Below are 23,004 nucleotides of genomic sequence, written 5' to 3'. Positions count from 1 at the left end.
AACAGCCCAGGCCTGCTGAGACAGTTCCCAGGTTGCAGGGCTGTGATGGGTTGGGAGAGAAGGCCAAGGAGACACAGGAGAGAAAGAGCAGGAGAGAGGTGTCCTCAGCGGGAAGGAGCTTCTTGGACCTGTGGAGCTGCTCTAGGGGATGAACAACTTGGGTGAACTTTTGTGGGTGAGGGTCAGAGGAGAGAGTGGTTTGGGTGACCTTGTGGAGTGAGACAAAGATCCCATTCCAGTTGTCTTTGATAACCCTGGAATTCACTGGAAAGGCACCACGACAGGATGCAAGGAGTCCCAGAGGTTTGTACAGAGTCTTGGTGAAGATACCCCTTGGCACACAGGCCTTTAGAGCACAGCTGGCAGGTTGGTGGACAACAGGGAGGCTCATCTGCATCTGCTTTTCTCCAAGAGGAACCAAGAGGTTACCATAGTAACTGACCGTAGCTATGGGAATGTATGCTGGTTGCCATGGTAACCGACCATAGCAACAAGAATGTATGCTGGTTGCCATGATAACTACCCATAGCAATGGAAATGTCTGATGGTTGCCATGGTAACCGACCATAGCACTGGGAATGTATGATGGTTGCCATGGTAACTGACTGTAACAACAGGAATGTATTCCGGTTGCCATGGTAACCGACCATAGGCATGTGACTTTATGATGGTTGCCATGGTAACCGAGCATAGCAATGCGAACCTGTGATGGTGCCATGGTAACAAACCGTTACAATGGAAATATGTGATGTTTGCCATGGTGACTGTAGCAACAGGAATGATTGATGCTTGCTGTGGTAAACGACCGTAGCAATGGGAATGTATGATGGTTGCCATGGTAACTGACTGTACCAAAGGGAAATATGATGGTTACCATGGTAACGGACCATAGCAGTTTGAATGTATGATGGTTGTCATAGTAACTGACCATAGAAGCGGGAATGTTTGCTGGTTACAATAGTAAACGACCGTAGCAGTGGGAAGTATGATGGTAACCATGGTAACTGACTGTAGCAATGGGACCGTATGCTGGTTGCCATGGTAACCAACTGTAACAATGGGAATGTATGCTGGTTGCCATGACAATCGACCATAGTAGTAAGAATGTATGATGGTTGCCATGGTAACTGACTGTAGCAACTGAAATGTGTGATGGTTGCCATGGTAACTGACTGTAGAGAAAACTGTATGCTCGTTGCCATGGTAACTGACCATACCAACGGGAGTGTATGATGGTTGCCATGGTAACTGACCATAGCAACGAGACTGTATGATGGTTGTTATGGTAACTGACTGTAGCAATGGCAATGTATCCTGATTGCAGGGTAACTGACCATAGCAACAGGAATGTATGTTGGTTACCATGGTAACTGACTGTACCAGTGGGAATTATTATGGTTCCTGTGTTAACTGACCATAGCATTGGAAATGTATGCTGGTTGCCATGGTAACCAACCATAGCAAAAAGAATGTATGATGGTTGCCATGGTAACAGACAAAAGCAATGGAACTGTGTGATGGTTGCCATGGTAACTGACTAACGCAATGGGAAATGTATGATAGTTGCCATGGTAACCAACCATGGTATAAAGAATGTATGCTGGTTGCCATGGTAACTGACTGTAGCAATGGGAATGTATGCTGTTGTCATGGTAACTGATGATAGCAATGGGCCTGTATGATGGTTGCCATGGTAACTGACTGTAGTAATGGGAATGTATGATCTTGCCATAGTAACTGACAGTAGGAATGGGAATGTGTGATGGCTGCCATGGTAACCTACTGTAGCAACACGACTGTATGATGGTTGCCACAGTAACTGACCATAGAAACTGGAATTCAGATGGTTTCTGTGGTAACTGATCATAGAACATGGCTAAATGATGGTTGCCATGGTAACTGATTGTAGCAGTGGACTGTATAATGGTTGCCATGGTAACCGACCACAGCAATGGGGATGTGTGATGGTTGCCATGGTAACCAACTACAGCAATGGGAATGTGTGATGGTTACCGTGGTAACCGACCAGATCAATGGGAACGTATGATGGTTGCTATGGTAACCAACCGTAACAGTGGGGATGTATGGTGGTTGCCATGGTAACAGGAATGTATGATGATTGCCTTGGTAACTGACCATAGCAATGGGACTTTATGATGGTTGCCATGGTAACCGACTGTAGGAATGGGAATGTATGCTGTTTTCCATGGTAACTGACCATGTAAGTAGTAGTAGCAAGTGTATTGTATGTTGGTTACCATAGTGACCAACCATAGCAACGCGACGGTATGATGGTTGCCATGGTAACTGATAGTAGCAGTGGGACTGTATGATGGTTGCCAGGGTAACTGACTGTAGAAATGACAATGTATGATGTTTGCTATGGTAACTGACAGTAGGAATGGGAATGTATGATGGTTGCCATGGTAACTAACTGTAGCAACGGGAATATATGCTGGTTACCATTGGTAACTGACTATACCTGTGGGAAGTATGATGGTTTCCATGGTAAGTGACCGTAGAAATGGGAATGTCTGGTGGTTTACCATTGGTAATCGACTGTACCAGTGGGAATTATGATGGTTACCATGGTAACCGACTGTAGCAATGGGAATGTATGCTGTTTGCCATGGTAACTGCCCATAACAATGGAAATGTCTGATGGTTGCCATGGTAACCGACCACAATGATGGGAATGTATGATGGTTGCCATAGTAACAACCATGGCAATTGTAATGTATGATGGTTGCCATGGTACCTGTGTGTAGCAATGGGAATGTATCATGTTTGTCATGGTAACTGACCATAGAAACGGGAATGTATGATGGTTACCATGGTAACTGACTGTACCAATGGCAGTGTATAATGGTTGCCATGGTAACTGACCTTGGCAATGAGACTGTATGCTGGTTGCCATGGTAACCAACCGTAGCAGTGGGAATGTATGATCGTTGCCACGGTAACTGACTGTAGCAATAGAAATGTGTGATGGTTGTCATGGTAACTGCCCTTAGCAATGGAAATGTATGGTAGATGCTGTGGTAACTGACTGTGGCAATGAGAATATATGCTGTTTGCCATGGTAACTGACCATAACAGTGGGAATGTATGGTGGTTGCCATGGTAACTGACCGGATCAATGCGACTGTATGATGGTTGCCATGGTAACTCACCGTAGCAATGGGAATGTGTGATGGTTGCCATGGTCACCGACTGTAGTGACAGGAATGTATGATGGTTGCCATGGTAACTGACTGTTCCAGTGGGACGTATTATGGTTACCATGGTAACTGACTGTACCATTGGGAAGTATGCTGTTTGCCACAGTAATTGACTGTAGCAATGGGAATGTATTATGGTTGCCATGGTCACCGACCATAGCAATGACAATGTATTACGGTTGCCATGGTAACTGACTGTGGCAATGGGAATGTATTCTATTTGCCGTGGTAACTGACCATAGCAATGGGAATGCATGCTGGTTGTCATGGCAACTGTGATTTACTTAGACTATGAGCACGACATTTTCATCTGCAAAAACATTAGTGAGTGTCCAGAGATCTCACAAGATGGGCTTTAAAGGTCTCAAGCACATGAGCACTAGAGAGGGGCTAAGGAGCTGTGGCCTCAATGGTGTGGAGACTGAGGACAGCACAAGACAGCCCTGAGAGGGCTTGAAGGGTGGATTTGGAGATGGTGGATCCTTTTGTCAGAGCAGAAAAGAGCATGAGAAAGAAAGAATTAATGCCAAGTGCAGCTGGGGAGGTCCCAAGTAGACATGAGTGTATCGGGGAGGGGTTACTTTATCAGGGAAAAGGTCTGAGATATACAGACACGAAAAACGGACACCGTTGCTAGTTCAACAGAAAAAAACAATATTTATTACAAAAAGGTGGCCAAGAAAATGAACAAACCCAAAAGGGAGGAACGAGGAGAGGAATAAGCCCCCAGCACGATCTCCCCAGTTACCCAGCTGTTGCCCATAAAGTTATCTTACCAACCTAGCATACCTATAATTACCCACAGCAGGAGCAGCATCCTCGGAGAGTCAGTAAGTTAACAAGCTGGTAAGCGCCAAAAGGCAACGTTGTCCTTGAAGTAAACTAGCTCTCGCCAAGGAAGCACTATCTGCTTTTTAAACAATTAATTGAGAGACCACAACCTCCCCAGGTGTGGCCAGCACTGCCCAGCCCGAGGCCCTCAGTCCCACCCCCGGTTATGTCAGTGCATCTCTTCTGCGCACGCGTGAGAACGTTGGAAATCCACACACGCATGCGCAGAGTGTTTTGGGGGTCTACCTTAATTGAGTCTGGGGTCAAGCCTTCCTCACTTAATCATCACTTTCTCCTCCAAATGCCCTTGACGGAAAAGTAACCAATCACAGAACACCAATTTAAACAGTTTATACAAAAAGCTCTCAAGGACAACTTTCCCGCTTATCAGTGCTTGTTTTCCCATAACTTGCCAGGGAAAGAGCAAAGCTTTCACAAGTGGCAGGGCCAAACACAGACCAAAAGTATCAGCATAAATTCCCCCTGGTACACATGAGGAAAAAGGAATTTCACTCCATGGAAAATGCTGTGCTGGAACACGTCACCCAGAAAGAGTCTGGATGAGCCCAAGGCTTTGTGTGTGCAGGAAGAGCCAGGGAGGACGCAGAGATGTCAGTGCAGGAAGGTGCCAGCCAGGTGGGGCAGCTGGGGGGATGACGACAGCCTGCAGGGAAAGGGGCAGGGCATGGACACCGTAGGACAGCCTGGACTGGAGAGGAGACAGGGATGGGGAGAAGCTGAAAGGCCCTGACACAGCCACCTTCTGCAGGCCTTTGGCCAGGGCTGCTGTCTGTGCCCCTGATGCCAGGAGGAGGGGAGTGCCCCTTGCAGCCCTGGGGCCTCATGGCTTCCTTGTCCCTGCTCAGCAGCCTGGCAGGTGCCACCCCATGGTCCTGCCCTTGGCATTGCACATCCCACATCCCAGTGCCCCAGGAAGAGCCCTGAGGAATGAGGCAGGGACAGGATCTGCCTTCCCAGGGGCTGGGGGTCAGGGCTTGGTCCTCTGGATTAAGGAAACAAGTCAAGGTTTATTCAGCATTAGAGCCACCTTTCCCTTGCTTGTCCATCCTTGTCATCACTGTCTGCAGTTTTCTGCTCTATCTGGAACCTGGGGACACGTTCTCAGTTGTGTCCCTCAGTGAGACTCATTAGCACTGCAAGAAACTTCAGTGTTTCAATCTCACTTTGACTTCTTGAGAAGTTGTTTGAACTTCCTCTCAGGGACTGAGTCTCATGTAAACAACACCAATCCCCCCGAGGGTCATGAAATGCCTGGGGCTGTTGCTGTGCTGCTGAGCTGGGCCGGGCTCCTGGCACACAGGGAGCTCCTGGCAAGCAAGAAGAGCTTCAAAGAGTCAGCTCTGCTGGTGAGCAGCTCCTCTGCACAGCCCAGCAGGGCTGAGGGCACTGCCTGCAGCACCCAGGGCACAGGAGAGAAGGCAGAGAGATGAGAGGCAACCTGGGCTGGGAGGTGACTGAGCTCTCGCTACGTGAGAAACCTTCACAGCATTTGAATGAAGAATTCTCTGGCTGTAGGAAAGTTCAACTTGCCTTCCTGGAGGGATCTCCTAAAGCTACCACATCCCACAGCTTCTAGGATCTTTCAGCAGGACTCTCCCAGTTGCTGCAGTGCAGGGGAAGTGGCCATATGGCAGAGCAGGGCAGGAGCTGCAGGCAGCAAGGGCAGAGAGGAGAAGGGAGCAGGAGGTTCAAGGGATCCTGGGCTGGGAGGACAGGGCAGAGCTGCTCAGGGCAGGAACCTTGCCAGCCCTTTGCCACAGTCAGGCTCTGGCTGCAGAGCAGTGCAGGTGAGTTCCTGCAAGTGCCTCTGCCAGCTGCCAAATGGCAGCAGTGGCAGGAGCTGTCAGGATGGCTCTGCTGGATTTGCTGGGGTGCCGCAGGAGAAGCTGCTGCAGAGCAGGACTTGCTGCTGCCCCCTCAGAGGCCCAGGGCAAGAAGGTTCCCTGGGCCAGGGCTGGCTGTGGGGTGGGAAGGTGGGGGTGCAGCCAGGGGTGCCCAGGGCTGTGGGGCAGAGCAGGGTCCTGCCCCAGGGCTCTGTGTGCTGGAGCAGGGACTCTGCTGCCTGCCAGGGGCAGCTCTCAGCCCGGCCAAGGAGCTGCCACGGCCCTGCAGGGAGAAGGGGTGGGTGGAAGGAGTGACCCCTCAGGGCAGGGCAGGGCTGGGCAGGGCTGGGCAGGGCCCTTCAGCTGCAGGCTCAGGGCTCCTCACAGCTTCAGCTCCACCTCCTCCATTTCCAGGGGCCCTTCTCAGGAAGCACATCCCCCCAGAACACCTCCCCCTTCCCAGCCACCGCAGGCTGTCTGGGATCTGCTCTGCAGCCCCTGCCCAGGCAGAGCTGCCCCTGGGCACTGGGCTGGGGATGGCTCTGGCAGCACTGGCAGGGAGCTGAGCTGGGCACAGGCAGGGGCTGCTGGCAGGAACAGCTCCTCACCCAGAGACAGGCAGGCAGGGAGAGGCAGCTGCTGCCACAAGGGCTGGGCAGGGGGATGGGGACCATAGCAACGGGAGTGTATAATACTTCCCCATAGCAATTGGGAAGTATTATGGTTCCTGTGGTAACTGACTGTAGCAATGGAAATGTATGCTGATTGCCATGGTAACCAACCATAGCAATAAGAATGTATGATGGTTGCCATGGTAGCAGGCGAAAGCAATGGAACTGTGTGATGGTTGCCATGGTAACTGACTAACGCAATGGGAAATGTATGATAGTTGCCATGGTAACCAACCATGGCATAAAGAATGTATGCTGGTTGCCATAGTAACTGAGTGCAGCAATGGGAAGTACGATGATTGCCATGGTAACTGCCTGTAGCAATGGGAATGTATGCTGGTTGTCATGGTAACTGACTGTAGGAATGGGAATGTATGCTGGTTGTCATGGTAACTGACGATAGCAATGGGCCTGTATGATGGTTGCCATGGTAACCGACTGTAGCAATGGGAATGTATGATCTTGCCATAGTAACGGACAGTAGGAACGGGAATGTGTGATGGTTGCCATGGTAACCAACTGTAGCAACATGACTGTGTGATGGTTGCCATGGTAGCTGACCATAGAAACTGGAATTCAGATGGTTTCTGTGGTAACTGATCATCATCATCATGGCTAGGCTTCGCGAACGAAGATTTGGGAAGGCTCTATCCACATTTGCTGCAGGCACGCTGGTGGCTTATGAGGCCAATACGTGACAGACAAATCCGATTGCAAAAGGCACAGCAGAAGGACTCCTTAGATGGTGTATTCTGCAATACACGGTTCTTTCTGCGTTGCCTTTTTTCCTCGAGGGTGATCCTGCGAGTGTTCTCAAAGGAGACAGCTGCGTTATAGATGGTGTGTCTCCAGGCCTCCCGATTTGAGGCCAGAGTAGACCAGTTATGGTGATCAATATGGCCAAGGCTGAGATGTTGTTTCAGGGAGTCCTTGTATCTTTTCTTCGGGGCTCCTCTCATGCGGCAGCCAGTGGCAAGTTCACCGTAAAGCAAGATCTTAGGGAGGCCGTGGTCCTTCATCCTGGAGACATGACCTGCCCAACGCAGCTGTGTTCTCATCAGCATGGCCTCGATACTTGTGATAGCTGCTTGCTCTAGAACAGATGTATTGGTCACATAGTCTGACCAGTGGATGTTTAGGATTGTACGGAGGCAGCGTTGATGGAAGCGTTTGAGGAGTCACGGGTGGTGGCTGTAGATGACCCATGATTCAGACCCATATAAGAGAGTAGACAGCACAATGGCTCTGTAAACACTGATCTTGGTGCTTTTCTTCAAGTGTTTATTACGCCATACTCTTTTATGGAGTTTTCCAAAAGCACTATATGCCTTTGCTAATCTGTTGTCTATCTCACTGTCAATCTTACCATCCGAGGAGATGAGGCTACCGAGGTAATTAAACTGTTGGACTGATTTGAGCTCTGATTGACCAATGGTGATGTGGGGATGATGGGGGACATCCTGAGGTGCAGGATGATGGAGGACCTCTGTCTTCTTTAAGCTGACCTCCAGACCAAAGAGCTCAGCAGCATCTGCAAAGCAGGATGTTAAACGCTGCAGAGCTGCTTCTGTGTGGGCAACAAGGGCGGCGTCATCAGCATAAAGCAGCTCCCGGACAAGATGGTTTAAGGTCTTAGTGTGGGCCTTCAGTCGCCTTAGATTGAATAGACTTCCATCAGTACGGTATCGAATGTAGATCCCGTCCTGATCATTGAGGTCTGCTGTGGCCCTTTGGAGCATCATGCTAAAGAAGACGGTGAATAGGGTAGGAGCGAGAACGCAGCCTTGTTTCACACCATTCTTAATTAAAAAGGGCTCAGAAAGTGCATTGCCAAGTCAGATATGGCAATGCACTTAACTGATCATAGAACGTGGCTAAATGATGGTTGCCATGGTAACTGATTGTAGCAGTGGACCATATAATGGTTGCCATGGTAACCGACCACAGCAATGGGGATGTGTGATGGTTGCCATGGTAACCGACCATAGCAATGGGAATGTGTGATGGTTGCCATGGTAACCGACTACAGCAATGGGAATGTGTGATGGTTACCGTGGTAACCGACCAGATCAATGGGAATGTATGATGGTTGCTATGGTAACCGACCGTAACAGTGGGAATGTATGATGGTTTCCATGGTAACTGACCGTAGCAGGTGTATTGTATGTTGGTTACCATAGTGACTAACCATAGCAACGCGACTGTATGATGGTTGCCATGGTAACTGACTGTAGAAATGACAATGTATGATGTTTGCTATGGTAACTGACAGTAGGAATGGGAATGTATGATGGTTGCCATGGTAACTAACTGTAGCAACGGGAATATATGCTGGTTGCCATTGGTAACTGACTATACCTGTGGGAAGTATGATGGTTGCCATGGTAAGTGACCGTAGAAATGGGAATGTCTGGTGGTTTGCCATTGGTAATCGACTGTACCAGTGGGAATTATGATGGTTACCATGGTAACTGACTGTAGCAATGGGAATATATGCTGGTTGCCATGGTAACTGCCCATAACAATGGAAATGTCTGATGGTTGCCATGGTAACCGACCGCAATGACGGGAATGTATGATGGTTGCCATGGTAACAACCATGGCAATTGTAATGTATGATGGTTGCCATGGTAACTGATCGTAGCAATGGGAATGTATCATGTTTGTCATGGTAACTGACCGTAGAAACGGGAATGTATGATGGTTGCCAAGGTAACCAACTGTACCAATGGCAATGTATGATGGTTGCCATGGTAACTGACCTTGGCAATGAGAATGTATGCTGGTTGCCATGGTAACCAACCATACCAGTGGGAATGTATGATCGTTGCCACAGTAACTGACTGTAGCAATGGAAATGTGTGATGGTTGTCATGGTAACTGCCCTTAGCAATGGAAATGTATGGTAGTTGCTGTGGTAACTGACCATGGAAATGAGAATATATGCTGTTTGCCATGGTAACTGACCACAGCAGTGGGAATATATGGTGGTTGCCATGGTAACTGACCGGATCAATGCGACTGTATGATGGTTGCCATGGTAACTCACCGTAGCAATGGGAATGTGTGATGGTTGCCATGGTCACCGACTGTAGTGACAGGAATGTGTGATGGTTGCCATGGCAACCAACTGTAGCAATGGGAATGTGTGATGGTTACAATGCTCACCGACTGTACTGACAGGAATGTATGATGGTTGCCATGGTAACTGACTGTACCAGTGGGAAGTATGCTGTTTGCCACAGTAATTGACTGTAGCAATGGGAATGTATTATGGTTGGCATGGTAACCAACCATAGCAATGACAATGTATTATGGTTGCCATGGTAACTGACTGTGGCAATGAGAATGTATTCTATTTGCCATGGTAACTAACCATAGCAATGAGAATGCATGCTGGTTTTCATGGCAACTATGATTTACTTAGACTATGAGCATGATATTTTCATCTGCAAAAACATTAGTGAGTGTCCAGAGATCTCTCAAGATGGGCTTGAAAGGTCTCAAGCACAGGAGCACTAGAGAGGGGCTAAGGAGCTGTGGCCTCACTGGTGTGGAGACTGAGGACAGCACAAGACAGCCCTCAGAGGGCTTGAAGGGTGGATTTAGAGATGGTGGATCCTTTTGTCAGAGCAGAAAAGAGCATGAGAAAGAAAGAATTAATGCCAAGTGCAGCTGGGGAGGTCCCAAGTAGACATGAGTGTATCGGGGAGGGGTTACTTTATCAGGGAAAAGGTCCGAGATATACAGACACGAAAAACGGACACCGTTGCTAGTTCAACAGAAAAAAACAATATTTATTACAAAAAGGTGGCCAAGAAAATGAACAAACCCAAAAGGGAGGAACGAGGAGAGGAATAAGCCCCCAGCACGATCTCCCCAGTTACCCAGCTGTTGCCCATAAAGTTATCTTACCAACCTAGCATACCTATAATTACCCACAGCAGGAGCAGCATCCTCGGAGAGTCAGTAAGTTAACAAGCTGGTAAGCGCCAAAAGGCAACGTTGTCCTTGAAGTAAACTAGCTCTCGCCAAGGAAGCACTATCTGCTTTTTAAACAATTAATTGAGAGACCACAACCTCCCCAGGTGTGGCCAGCACCGCCCCGCCAGAGGCCCTCAGTCCCACCCCCGGTTATGTCAGTGCATCTCTTCTGTGCACGTGTGAGAACGTTGGAAATCCCCTCACGCATGCGCAGAGTGTTTTGGGGGTCTACCTTAATTGAGTCTGGGGTCAAGCCTTCCTCACTTCATCATCACTTTCTCCTCCAAATGCCCTTGACGGAAAAGTAACCAATCACAGAACACCAATTAAACCAGTTTATACAAAAAGCTCTCAAGGACAACTTTCCCGCTTATCAGTGCTTGCTTTCCCATAACTTGGCAGGGAAAGAGCAAAGCTTTCACAGGTGGCAGGGCCAAACACAGACCAAAAGTATCAGCATAAATTCCCCCTGGTACACATGAGGAAAAAGGAATTTCTCTCCATGGAAAATGCTGTGCTGGAACACGTCACCCAGGAGGAGTCTGGGTGAGCCCAAGGCTTTGTGTGTGCAGGAAGAGCCAGGGAGGACGCAGAGATGTCAGTGCAGGAAGGTGCCAGCCAGGTGGGGCAGCCGGGGGGATGACGACAGCCTGCAGGGAAAGGGGCAGGGCATGGACACCGTAGGACAGCCTGGGCTGGAGAGGAGACAGGGAGGGGGAGAAGCTGAAAGGCCCTGACAGAGCCACCTTCTGCAGGCCTTTGGCCAGGGCTGCTGTCTGTGCCCCTGAGGCCAGGAGGAGGGGAGTGGCCCTTGCAGCCCTGGGGCCTCATGGCCTCCTTGTCCCTGCTCAGCAGCCTGGCAGGTGCCACCCCATGGGCCTGCCCTTGGCATTGCACATCCCACATGCCAGTGCCCCAGGAAGAGCCCTGAGGAATGAGGCAGGGACAGGATCTGCCTTCCCAGGGGCTGAGGGTCAGGGCTTGGCCTGTTAGATTAAGGAAACAAGTCAAGGTTTGTTCAGCATCAGAGCCACCTTTGCCTTGCTTGTCCATCCTTGTCATCACTGTCTTCAGTTTTCTGCTCTAACTGGAACCTGGGGACACGTTCTCAGTTGTGTCCCTCAGTGAGACTCATTAGCACCAGGAGAAACTTCAGTGTTTCAATCTCACTTTGACTTCCTGAAAAGTTGTTTGAACTTCCTCTCAGGGACTGAGTCTCATGTAAACAACACCAATCCCCCTGAGGGTCATGAAATGCCTGGGGCTGTTGCTGTGCTGCTGAGCTGGGCCGGGCTCCTGGCACACAGGGAGCTCCTGGCAAGCAAGAGCTTCAAAGAGACAGCTCTGCTGGTGAGCAGCTCCTCTGCACAGCCCAGCAGGGCTGAGGGCACTGCCAGGGCAGCTCAGGGACACCAGCAGGGCACAGACAGAGCTTCAAGGGGCTCAGCACTGGCAGGAGGGCTGAGAGCTCCCTGCAGGAGGAATCTTGGCAGAGCTGCACATGGTGAGTCTGTGGCTGCAGGGTAGTGCAGGGGCAGCTCCTGGAGGCATCTCCTAAAGCTGGCCCAGCCCCAGCTGATGGGATGGGTGAGCAGGGGCTATTTTGGGGCACTTTGGAAGAGCTGTGAAGCTGGGGGTGCAGCCAGGGGTGCCCAGGGCTGTGGGGCAGAGCAGGGTCCTGCAGCCCAGGGTGCTGTGCTGGGCAGGGACTCTGCTGCCTGCCAGGGGCAGCTCTCAGCCGGCCCGGGGAGCTGCTGCCAGGGCTGGGGCAGAAGGGCTGTGGGCAAGGAGCAAACCTGGCAGGGGAGGGAGGATCTTTTCGGTGTCTCACTGTTGCAGGGTCAGACCTGTTCACAGACCACTACATGATACTGAATGGAGAATTTTTTGCAAAGCTCAGAAAAGACGGGGCTACAGGAAAGGAATTAGTCCTGAGGTGTGTTTCCTGCTTAGGCATTGTAGCATAGACATTGTTCTCTCAGTTCAGGAGGCTGCACTGAAATTCCAACTCTTTTACTCTCAGAGATGAATATTTCAGGCAGTCTCAGAAATGAACACAGGATCCTGGGCAGTGCTGAGCCTTCCCTTGGGGGTGGGCACTATAAACTGAGTCCTTGGCGGTACATGACCAGAGCTGCTGCTCCTCACAGCACCCTCAGAAAACACAAACCAGATAAAAGAAATACCTTTCACTTGGAGGGGATTTCCCTGAAAACTGCACCAGCTTTGCTGAGAGGGGGCTGTCTTAATTGTTCCCTGTGCTTTCCTTTTCTGAACAGACCCTGTCCTAAGGAGCAGCAAATGTCCAACAGCAGCTCCCTCACCCAGTTCCTCCTCCTGGCATTTGCAGACAGGAGGGAGCTGCAGCTCCTGCACTTCTGGCTCTTCCTGGCCATCTCCCTGGCTGCCCTCCTGGCCAACGGCCTCATCCTCAGCGCCGTAGCCTGTGACCACCACCTGCACACCCCCATGGGCTCCTGCTCAACCTCTCCCTCACAGACCTGGGCTGCATCTGCACCACTGTCCCCAAAGCCATGCACAATTCCCTCTGGGACACCACAACCATCTCCTACATGGGATGTGCTGCACAGCTCTTTTTCTTTCCTTCTTCATGTCAGCAGAGTATTTCCTCCTCACCATCATGTGCTACGACCGCTACGTTGCCATCTGCAAACCCCTGCACTACGGGACCCTCCTGGGCAGCAGAGCTTGTGCCCACATGGCAGCAGCTGCCTGGGCCACTGGCTTTCTCAATGCTCTGCTGCACACAGCCAATACATTTTCCCTGCCCCTGTGCCAGGGCAATGCCCTGGGCCAGTTCTTCTGTGAAATCCCACACATCCTCAAGCTCTCCTGCTCACACTCAGGCTACCTCAGGGAAATTGGGCTTCTCTTGTTTACTGTCTCTTTAGGACTTGGTTGTTTCATTTTCATTGTTTTCTCCTATGTGCAGATCTTCAGGGCTGTGCTGAGGATCCCCTCTCAGCAGGGACGGCACAAAGCCTTTTCCACCTGCCTCCCTCACCTGGCTGTGGTCTCCCTGTTCCTCAGCACTGCCATATTTGCTGACCTGAAGCCCCCCTCCAACTCCTCCCCATCCCTGGATCTGGCCCTCTCAGTTCTGTACTCAGTGGTGCCTCCAGCACTGAACCCCCTCATCTACAGCCTGAGGAACCAGGAGCTCAAGGATGCCCTGAGAAAAATGATGGCTGGATGCTTTTCAGGAGCAATAAAGCACCAGTTTTCTGGTGTGTAGCATTCAGAATGGGACTCCTTAATGGCCCAGCCTTCCTGCTCAGGTTTGTCGTGGAGGTCATCAGGTTGTTCTTGCAATAATTTTCTGTGCAATTAAATATTGTTATGCATCTGCCTTCTAATTTAGTGTCTACTCATTGAATTTGACCCAGAGATGTATAACTGATGAATTGTACTCTCTGAGTATTTAAACAAAATAAAGGACTCTGCAGTGCCTTCTTTGTCCAAGACCCTTCTTCTCAGATGTTCCTAAAGGACAGCACACTGCAGGACAGGGTGTATTTGCAAATGGGAAGGGGACAATAATCCCAGCCCAGCAGCACTGCCAGGGAGCAGCAGGGCTTGGTCTTTGCAGAGCTGCTCTCTTGCCACTTCCACACTGTCCTCCTGAGCCCCTTTCTCGCTGTAAGGCCTGAGTGCTCTCTGAGCACAGTCCTGGGGGCTGGAAGCCCTTGGAGCACAGGCAGGGACAGGCCCTGGGAACTTGTGAAACAGAGCTGGGCTCCCTTCCTGCATCTCCAGGATGCTGTGGGATCTTCTGAGGCCACTGTATGGACTGGGTCACTTCTTCTGTGTCCTTGCTCCAGGGCTGGAACTCTCCTGCAGTGTCACCATGACACTCCTGCTCTCTGCTTTCCAGGTTTCATTTTTAGATCCAGTCTTCCCCTCCTGTTCACAGGGACGTCCTGTGAGTGCTTCAGAGCTGCCATCCTGGGGCAGCTCCTGCCCAGCATGGGCAGGCACAAGGTCTCTCCACCTGCTCTTCTCACCTCCCCTGTGCCACTGTTTTCTGCAGCCTCCTCATCCTTGCCCAGCACAGCCCTCCTGGCACAGTTGGACACAGCCCTTGTTCTACCCCCTCCTCAGGCACCTGCCCAACCCCCTCAGCTCCAGCCTGATGGCCAGAAACCTTCAGGGCAGGGAGGCACTGGGGAAAATGCTGAGGAAACCTTTCAGCTGCACTCAAATCCAATTGGAGGGGTTGGCCTCAAGGAAGAAATCCCTTCTCGTTCTCCAGAACCACCAGGACAACCTGTGTTGTGTCCTGGGCATTCCTCTGGAAGTGTGGGCTATGGAAAAGGTTTTGGTGTCAGGGCTATTGAGAAGGCTGGGCAGTGTCACTGGGAGACCTCTCCCAAACCCTTGGAAAGGCCAGAGCCAGCCCAGAGCTTCCTGGGGCCTTGGCAAAGGCAGACATGGAACCAGTCTGCAAACAGGGCAGGAAAGAGGGTTGGGAGAGTTCCAGACTGCTCAGGCTCAGCAGGGAAGGGGATATGGCAAGTCCTCCTGCAGCCATTGCCAGGTATGGGAAGGACAAGTCAGGGATTGCAGAACCCCTGTGGGAGGGAAAAGAAGGGGATGTTTTGTGCCCTTGACATGGTCTCCTGTGGTCTCCTTATGGCCAGACTGGTGAGAGCTGGACTGAAGAAGTGGAAGATGTGGTGGGTGGGAAATTGGCTGAATGAAGAGTGTCCAATAAAATCCATGGTACAAAAGCCTCTTGTCAGCAACTTCTGGATGAAATTCGTCAGTGACCAACCCTTGAACACCACTGTAGAACACTTTTATTAGCTCTCTGTACACTGGGACAAAATGTGTTTTCAAGTCCTTTGTGAATGATGCCAAATTTCAGGGAGCTCTTGAGCAACCCCTAGTTTAAAGACACATATTGGGGCAGGAACTCCAATGAAATGAACTCACTCCCCTTTTATTCCCCACCACTATAGGGAGACAAAATACAAGGAGATATAAGTGAAAAAAGAGTTTACTGACAGGAAATATAGCAGCAAAAACAGCAATACCAATAGAAGAGTTCAAAGCAACAGCAGAGAGAGAAATTGTCTCCTCTCTCCCCCCCTACCCCAACTCCCTTTTGTTGGGAGATGAAACAGGGATCAACACATGCCTCCCTTCTCCCTTTTCCCCCTGAATGAACAAAGAACAAAAAACAAAACCACATGAAAGAGGGGGCAAAGCAAAATGTGGGAAACTCTCTGGTCTGAGATCAGTTGTGCTGCCCAAGAACACGCTGACTCCAGAGGTGTCCAAGTGGGGCAGAGCCGGTGACTCTGGTCTGTGCGGCGGCGGGGGGGAGGCAGCGGCTCTGCTTGATTCCATGGAGTTCTGGGGAGGCACAGTGACCCCTTGGTTCCAGGAGATTCTGAGATGTCTCAGGGTTCCTTTTGTTCCAAAGAGACCCCGCATGTCACAATGGTCCCTTGGTTCCATGAGATTCCACAGTGTCCCTGCATTCCTTTGGTTCCATGAGGCCCTGCAGTGTCACGGTGCCACTTGATTATGTAACATTACAAAGAATCAGAATGGCTCCTTGATTGAAGGCCAACTGCACATGGGGTTGCCTTGGGGGGAGTGTGGGCACCCAGACAAGGGAGTTGTCACCCCCCTGGACTCAGCCCTGGGCTCACCACATCTGGACTGGTCTGTCTGTCTGTGAGGTTCCCCATTCTGGAGGAATGAGGAAGAACTGGAGAGGGTCTAGAGGAGATCTGACAGGATGGAGCTTTTCTCCATATTGGAAATACAATGAAATCTTCACAAAGAGTAGCCTGGAAAGTTCAGACTGAAGGTGAAGAAAAAGAAATGTCACTCAACGGGGACCCTTGTGCTGCAAGAGGTCACCCAGAGGGAGTCAGGATCAGCCCATGGCTTTGTGTTCCAGGGAACAGCCAGAGCTGGTGCAGAGCCATCAGGGAGGGTCTGGAAATGCTGCTGGGAGGGGGTGGGAAAGCAGGAGGGGTGTGTGCAGCCTGCAAGGCCAGAGCAGCAGCAGGGCCAGGGCAGGACAGCCTGCAGGAGAGATGGCCAAGGGCTCTGGCAGGGCTGCAAGGCCCAAAGGCACCCAGGCCTTTGTCCCCTTGCCTCTGGCAGCTGCCTCTGCCACTCAGGCCACCACAAGCCACTTTCCTGGCAGGTTCTGCCCTTGGGTTCTGCCTCGCCCCTCCCTCAGGAGCCTGGCAGGGGTTGCCCAGTTTTGGCCTTTGTTGTTCCTCCCCCTCCCATCCCAGTGCCCCCCAAACAGCCCTGAGCCAGCCGGGAGGGACAGGATCTGCTGGGCCAGGGCCTGGGGCTCAGCCCTTGGCCTTTGTGCTCCACAAAACCAAGGCAGGCTTTGCTCAGCATTGCAGGGGCCTGCCCAGAGCCTTTGTCTGCCTGCACTCCTGGCCTCCAAGGAGCTGCTCCAAGGAGTCCCTGGGGAGGCTTTGGCAGTGCCTGCCCTCAGTGGGGCCCAGCAATGCTTCAAGGCACTTGGACTTTGGCTTCTGACTTCTTCAGCAGCTGCTTCAATCTTCTCTCAGTACCTCAGGATCATGGGCTGGGCTGCAAACACACCGTGGGGCTCATTAAATTCCAGAAATCCCTCAGGATCTCTTTGTCTTCCTTTAATTGTCTTCAAGGCAATTTCAAAACAAGTCTTCAAAATTTGTACTTTTTTTGTTTTAATTCAATTATGGATATTTTTTAGTTCAGAGGAGAGGTGATAGAGGTGTTCTCCAAGTGATCTTGATGCTGAGTGTCTCCTCAGGAGATCCACACTGACCCTGGATGATCAACCTTGCTCCTCATCCCTCAACCTCACCAGTTCTGACATGGCCCATCTTGGACTGACAGCTGATGCAACTCCAAACACACCGTAGGGCCCATTAAAACACGGAAAAACAAATAATTTCCCTTCCTTTAATTGTCTTCATGTCTTCAAGACATAAACAACTAATTAGAGTTGTTTTGTAGTTTAGCTAAAGAGGAAAATTTTAAAGTGGACGTCACGAAAAATATATATATTTTTATGAAAGGGAATGATTTACACAAAGCCTTGGGATGCAAGAGGGTCAGGGCGGAAAGGATTTGGATCCAGAGATAAGGGGGCAAAAGAGATTAGTAGCATTTAATTATTCACCAATTGAACAATTATCAAGTGGTTCAATAGCATTTGCTACAATTTTAGCACTGACTGAATTAGAGATTCACAATAACAACATTCCCACCACTGTCAATTCACACCCACACCCAGGCAGAGATGTGTGGACACATCAAGAGCTGGGGGTGGAAAGGTCCCTCTCCAAAATTCTCCTTGTTGTCAGGGAAACACTCCCACAAATCCCTTTGTGTTTGCCAACAGACAAGGGTCTCAGCTGGAGGAGTGTTTGTTGAGGGGGATCAGAATTGTCCTGGGCACCAGCGAGGGTCTTTGGAGTGTTGCAAACTGGAGGGTTCCCGAGCTGGGAGAGGCTGCCAGAGGTGTCCCACTGAGAGGGAGATGCTGGGGAGCTGCCAGGGCCTCCCTCAGCCCCGCTGGCTGTGGGCTCCCAAGGGGACTGGCTTTAGTTATCTGCTGATTTTCCATCCTGGTGGTATTTCCATCCTGAATTTCCATCAGGAATGACTGGAGTTTCCCAAATATTTGGGAATTGTATCCAAACTGTTCCATTTGGGCCACAATTCAGGAAGCGAATATTCCAAGGCTTTCATGGGATGACTGATTATCCTGTGTTCCCCAAATGTTCCACTCCAAATTGTTCCCACATTGATCATCCAGCAGCACTTGGTCCAGTCCAGGGGCTCTTCATTGCTCAGCTGGTTTGGTCAAGGCTTGTCAGGAGCTCCTGAGATCATACCTGTAAGAAGGATGGGGACAGAGTTCGTTGTAATAAGACAAGTGATAATGGTTTTCAACTAAAAAAGAGCAGATTTGAACTAGATATGAGGAAGAAATTTTTTACACTGAGGGTGGTGAAACACTGGCACAGGTTGCCCAGAGAGGTCATAGATGCCCCACCCTTGGAAACATTCAAGGTTGGGTTAGAAAGGGCTGTGAGCAATCTGATCTAGTTGAACGTGAACCTGTTCATTGTAGGGGGATTGGACTAGTTGGTGTATAAAGGTCCCATCTGATTCAAACCATTTAGGATTCTATAGTTCTTTCCTACAGAGCCAAGGCTGACAAGGATCATCCAGGTTTCAGACCCAGCTGAGCAGCCCCTTTGATGGCCCAGCTGGCAACTCTCCTAAAAAGCTTCTGTAAACAAGCTCCAGACCTAAAGGAGCTTTTGTGCTGGGCTGAGCTGTGGCTCTCAGGGCTGGGGGGTTGGCTTTTGGCTGCCAGGTGCCCACCAAGGCTCTCTCACTCCTCCTTCTCCACTCCCCTTGGTGCCTGCAGGGTTGTTTCTCCCCCATTTCTCTCACTCCTCTCTGGGTTACAGCACCCTGGATTTTATCCTTTCTCCAAAGAGTTATCACACAGGTACCTCTGGAACTGCTTTTTGGCTCAGCTTTGGGCACTGGCTGGTCCATTCTGAAGCCACCTGAAACTGGCTCTCTCTGACACAGAGTCAACTCTTGATCTCCTCTTCCCTAAGGGAAACCTGCAGCCCCCTCCCTGCTACCAAACCTGATCCAGAGGGTCATTCAAGTGCCCAGGAATACAGGAGGTCTTTGATCCCGTTATTCCTCGGGCTGGTTAAACAAGACTTTGTCCTCTTCTTGTCCCTGACTGCAGGTTCTTTGTGTCAGAGCAGAGCTGGGCTGGACCTCAGCCATGCTTTGCTCCAGAGCCTGCTGGGGTGGGGGCAGATGGCAATGGAACAGTTGGGTTGGACTGGATGATCCTTGTGGGTCCCTTCCAAATCAGCATATTCTGTCATTCTGTGTTTGTTTGAGTTTGGGTTGGTTGTGTTTGCTCCCCTTTTGAATTGCTTTCCCTCTGACCCATGAGTTTTTTCTTCATTGTCTTGGGCCTTGCTGGGCACCTGATGGCAGGACAAGTTTCTCCAACTCACTCATCTTGACCACATTTTTTGTACAAGTCACCATTAACTAGAGGAGGTTTCTCACAGACTCGCTGCAACTTGGCATCATCCACAAAGGAGTGGAAAGTGCATTTCATCCCATCACCCAGAGACATAATAAAGATGTTCCATAGGAATGGTCAAGGGCTGGTCCCTGATGGATGTCACCTGGGAGTTGCTGCCAAGAGGAATTTGTGCCATGACTTTTGACCCTCATCAGTCATTCAACTTCCCACCCACCACATGTTCCACTTGTCCAGTCCAGCTGTCACCAGTCTGGCCATAAGGAGACCACAGGAGACCACATCAAAGGCCTTGAAAAAGTCTGGGCACACAACATCCCTTTTCTTTTGCCTCCCACAGGGGTTCTGCAATCCCTGCCTTGTCCTTCCCATGCCTGGGAATGGCTGCAGGAGGACTTGCCCTATCCCCTTCCCTGCTGAGCCTGAGCAGTCTGGAACTCTGCCAACCCTCCTTGCTGCCCTGTTTGCAGACTGGTTCCATGTCTGCTTTTGCCAAGGCCCCAGGAAGCTCTGGGATGGCTCTGGCCAGGGGACAGAGCAGCCTGTCCCCAGGGGGGACTGCAGAGAGAGGTTTCTCTGTGTCAGGGATTCCTCTCTGCAGGCCCAGAAATGCTGCCTTGCTCTTCTGCAGGGACATCCCTTTGCCCAGGTCAGTGTGTCCAGGCTGCCTTGGCCAGTTGCAGATCCCAGCCTGGGATCCCTGCAGGGCCCTGAGCTGGAGGTGCTGCTCTGCACAGGGAGGGGCTGTGGCACCCTGGGCTGACCCTGCACTGGCCATGCTGGTCAGGGTGGGGAGCAGACCCAGCAGGATGGGGATCACTCCTCTCCACCCTCTGTCATAGTCCTGGAAGGCTCAGTAGCCAAGAACAAGGCTGGGCAGGACCATGGGCTGTTTCCAATGGCACAAAGGGCAGGGCAGGGCTCCACTCCATGCAGCCTGTGGGCTGGAGAGTTCTTCAGGACACCCTCCTGGAAAGCCCACCCCTGGCTCTGGTACAGCCCTCCCTGAACTGGGGAGGCACAAGGGGAGTTCACTGTGGGTGAGACAAGTCACTCACCAGAGTCCTTTCTCTGTTCCTGCTGCAGCCCCTGGGGTTGCAGAACTCTCCTTTACCAGTTCACAGGCAGATTTAGGACTTGATCTCTGGTGACTCCACCCTGGGCAGGATTCTGCTCCAGGGCTCCATTCCCTGCTGACTGGATGGGATGGGCTGTCCCTGCAGATCCTCTGTGCTCTCCTGCACTTCCTGAGTTCCTACAGACAAGTCCTCACCTGCCATCAGAGCCCTCACAAGCTGCAGAGCCCCAGGCAGGTGATGTGGAGACCATTTGCCACTGGCCACCAGCACAGAACATCTGACCCAGCCCTCAGTCCCTCAAGTACCCCAGTGAGTCACTTCTCTCACTGCAGGGACTGAATGGGGAAACAAGCAAAGCAATGAGACTTTGCAGAGTCTATTCCTTGGCCTTGTTCTTTACACCAACCTTTCAAAAAGAACAAAGTCTTCAGGAACTGCCCAGGGGGATCCCCTTTCCTGATGGAAATGATGTTAAGGAGCCCAGCTCAGTCCCAGCAGTGCCCAGGGCCTGTCCCTGCCCACGGTCACAGGACTGACACACAGCAGTGACTGAGCTGCCAGAGCACTCAGGCCTTGGGCAAGGACCACAAAGGAGAGGGAGGCAGTGGGAAAAGAGCATCTCTGAAAAGGCCAAGAGCTGCTGCTCCCTGGCAGTGCTGCTGTACCAGGACTCTTTACCCCTTCTCCTCTGCACACAGGCACTGCCCTCCAGCTTCAGGGAAGTTGTTGGAGGGAGAATCTGAAAAAAAGCATTCAAGTCCTTTATTCTACTCAGAGATTGTGATTCCTCATGTACAGAATAACAAAGGCAGGATGTTTGACAAATAACTTGCTTCAGGAAGTTTTATTTTGTTTAAATGCACACAGAGAATGATTCCACATTTACACAATTGTGGGTCAAAAGAAAGAGGTAGAGAGTGAATTAGGTATGAGATGAAGAATAAATTTCTGTGTTAACAACATTTAAAGAGGAAAAAATGTAGGAAATGGCCCCCACCACCACTCTCAAAAGCTTTAGAAAGCAGGTTGGGCCAGTAAAGGGTTACACAATGAGTGTTGTGCAGAAGAAAAGAGGCAGGTTATTGCTCTTGAAAAGCATCCAGTCATCATTTTCCTTATGGCATCCTTGAGCTCCTGGTTCCTGAGGCTGTAGATGAGGGGGTTCAGTGCTGGAGGAACCACTGAGTACAGAACTGCCACCACCAGGTCCAGGGATGGGGAGGAGATGGAAGGGGGCTTCAGGTCGGAAAATGCACCAGTGCTGACAAACAGAGAGACCACGGCCAGGTGAGGGAGGCACGTGGAAAAGGCTTTGTGCCGTCCCTGCTGAGAGGGGATCCTCAGCACAGCCCTGAAGATCTGCACATAGGAGAAAACAATGAAAACGAAACAACCAAACACTAAACAGACAGTAACCGCAATGAGCCCGAGTTCCCTGCAGTAGCCTGAGTGTGAGCAGGAGAGCTTGTGGATGGCAGGGATTTCACAGAAGAACTGGCCCAGGGCATTGCCCTGGCACAGGGGCAGGGAAAATGTATTGGCTGTGTGCAGCAGAGTATGGAGAAACGCAGTGGCCCAGGCAGCTGCTGCCATGTGGGCACAAGCTCTGCTGCCCAGGAGGGTCCCGTAGCGCAGGGGTTTGCAGATGGCAACGTAGCGGTCGTAGCACATGATGGTGAGGAGGGAAAACTCTGCTGAGAGGAAGAAATAAAAGAAAAAGAGCTGTGCAGCACATCCCTGGTAGGAGATGGTTGTGGTGTCCCAGAGGGAATTGTGCATGGCTTTGGGGACAGTGGTGCAGATGCAGCCCAGGTCTGTGAGGGAGAGGTGGAGCAGGAAGAAGCCCATGGGGGTGTGCAGGTGGTGGTCCCAGGCTACGGCGCTGAGGATGAGGCCGTTGGCCAGGAGGGCAGCCAGGGAGATGGCCAGGAAGAGCCAGAAGTGCAGGAGCTGCAGCTCCCGCCTGTCTGCGAATGCCAGGAGGAGGAACTGGGTGAGGGAGCTGCTGTTGGGCATTTCCTGCCTCTGGGTGTTTGTTTCCAACACAGGAGAAGAAGACAATAAGAGGCCAGTTAGTGTGGACTTATCTAAACAAAGTCAAAGCTGTATTCTACAGACACTCCCCATGTCACACACAGACAGCCTTTTGATTTCCTAGGAGATCTTCTTTCAGCTCCAGTGCTGGGTCCCTCCTGAACAGCATTTTCACTGTCATAGCAGCACTGTGCTTCTATATTGGGGTTTCACATAACAAGGAGATGTTAGGGGACAGGTTTCCAACCTGGAGCGGAA

The 23,004-nt window shown here is 51.0% G+C and overlaps 2 protein-coding genes across 2 annotated transcripts; one reads left to right on the top strand and one right to left on the bottom strand.

Annotated features, from left to right (window-relative positions):
- Positions 1-13,228: 13,228 nt before the first annotated feature.
- LOC120324996 (olfactory receptor 14J1-like) lies at positions 13,229-14,498 on the top strand (the record flags this gene model as incomplete). The annotated part of the gene is made up of 2 exons (XM_039390015.1): positions 13,229-13,693; positions 14,460-14,498. Coding segments are annotated over 2 exons (504 nt in total), but the record flags the coding sequence as incomplete, so codon positions are not given.
- Positions 14,499-21,726: 7,228 nt separating this feature from the next.
- LOC114004196 (olfactory receptor 14J1-like) lies at positions 21,727-22,728 on the bottom strand. Its single transcript, XM_039390013.1, has one exon. It carries the CDS (start codon positions 22,726-22,728, stop codon positions 21,727-21,729), a length of 1,002 nt encoding a protein of 333 aa, XP_039245947.1.
- Between the last annotated feature and the right edge of the window lie 276 nt (positions 22,729-23,004).

This window comes from Pipra filicauda, unplaced genomic scaffold (genome assembly GCF_003945595.2).
Source record: "Pipra filicauda isolate LSUMZ 115617 unplaced genomic scaffold, ASM394559v2 scaffold795_size112054_pilon, whole genome shotgun sequence".
Lineage (NCBI taxonomy): Eukaryota > Metazoa > Chordata > Aves > Passeriformes > Pipridae > Pipra > Pipra filicauda.
Note: the sequence above shows the minus strand (reverse complement) of the source record. Positions and strands in the feature narration are given on the sequence as shown.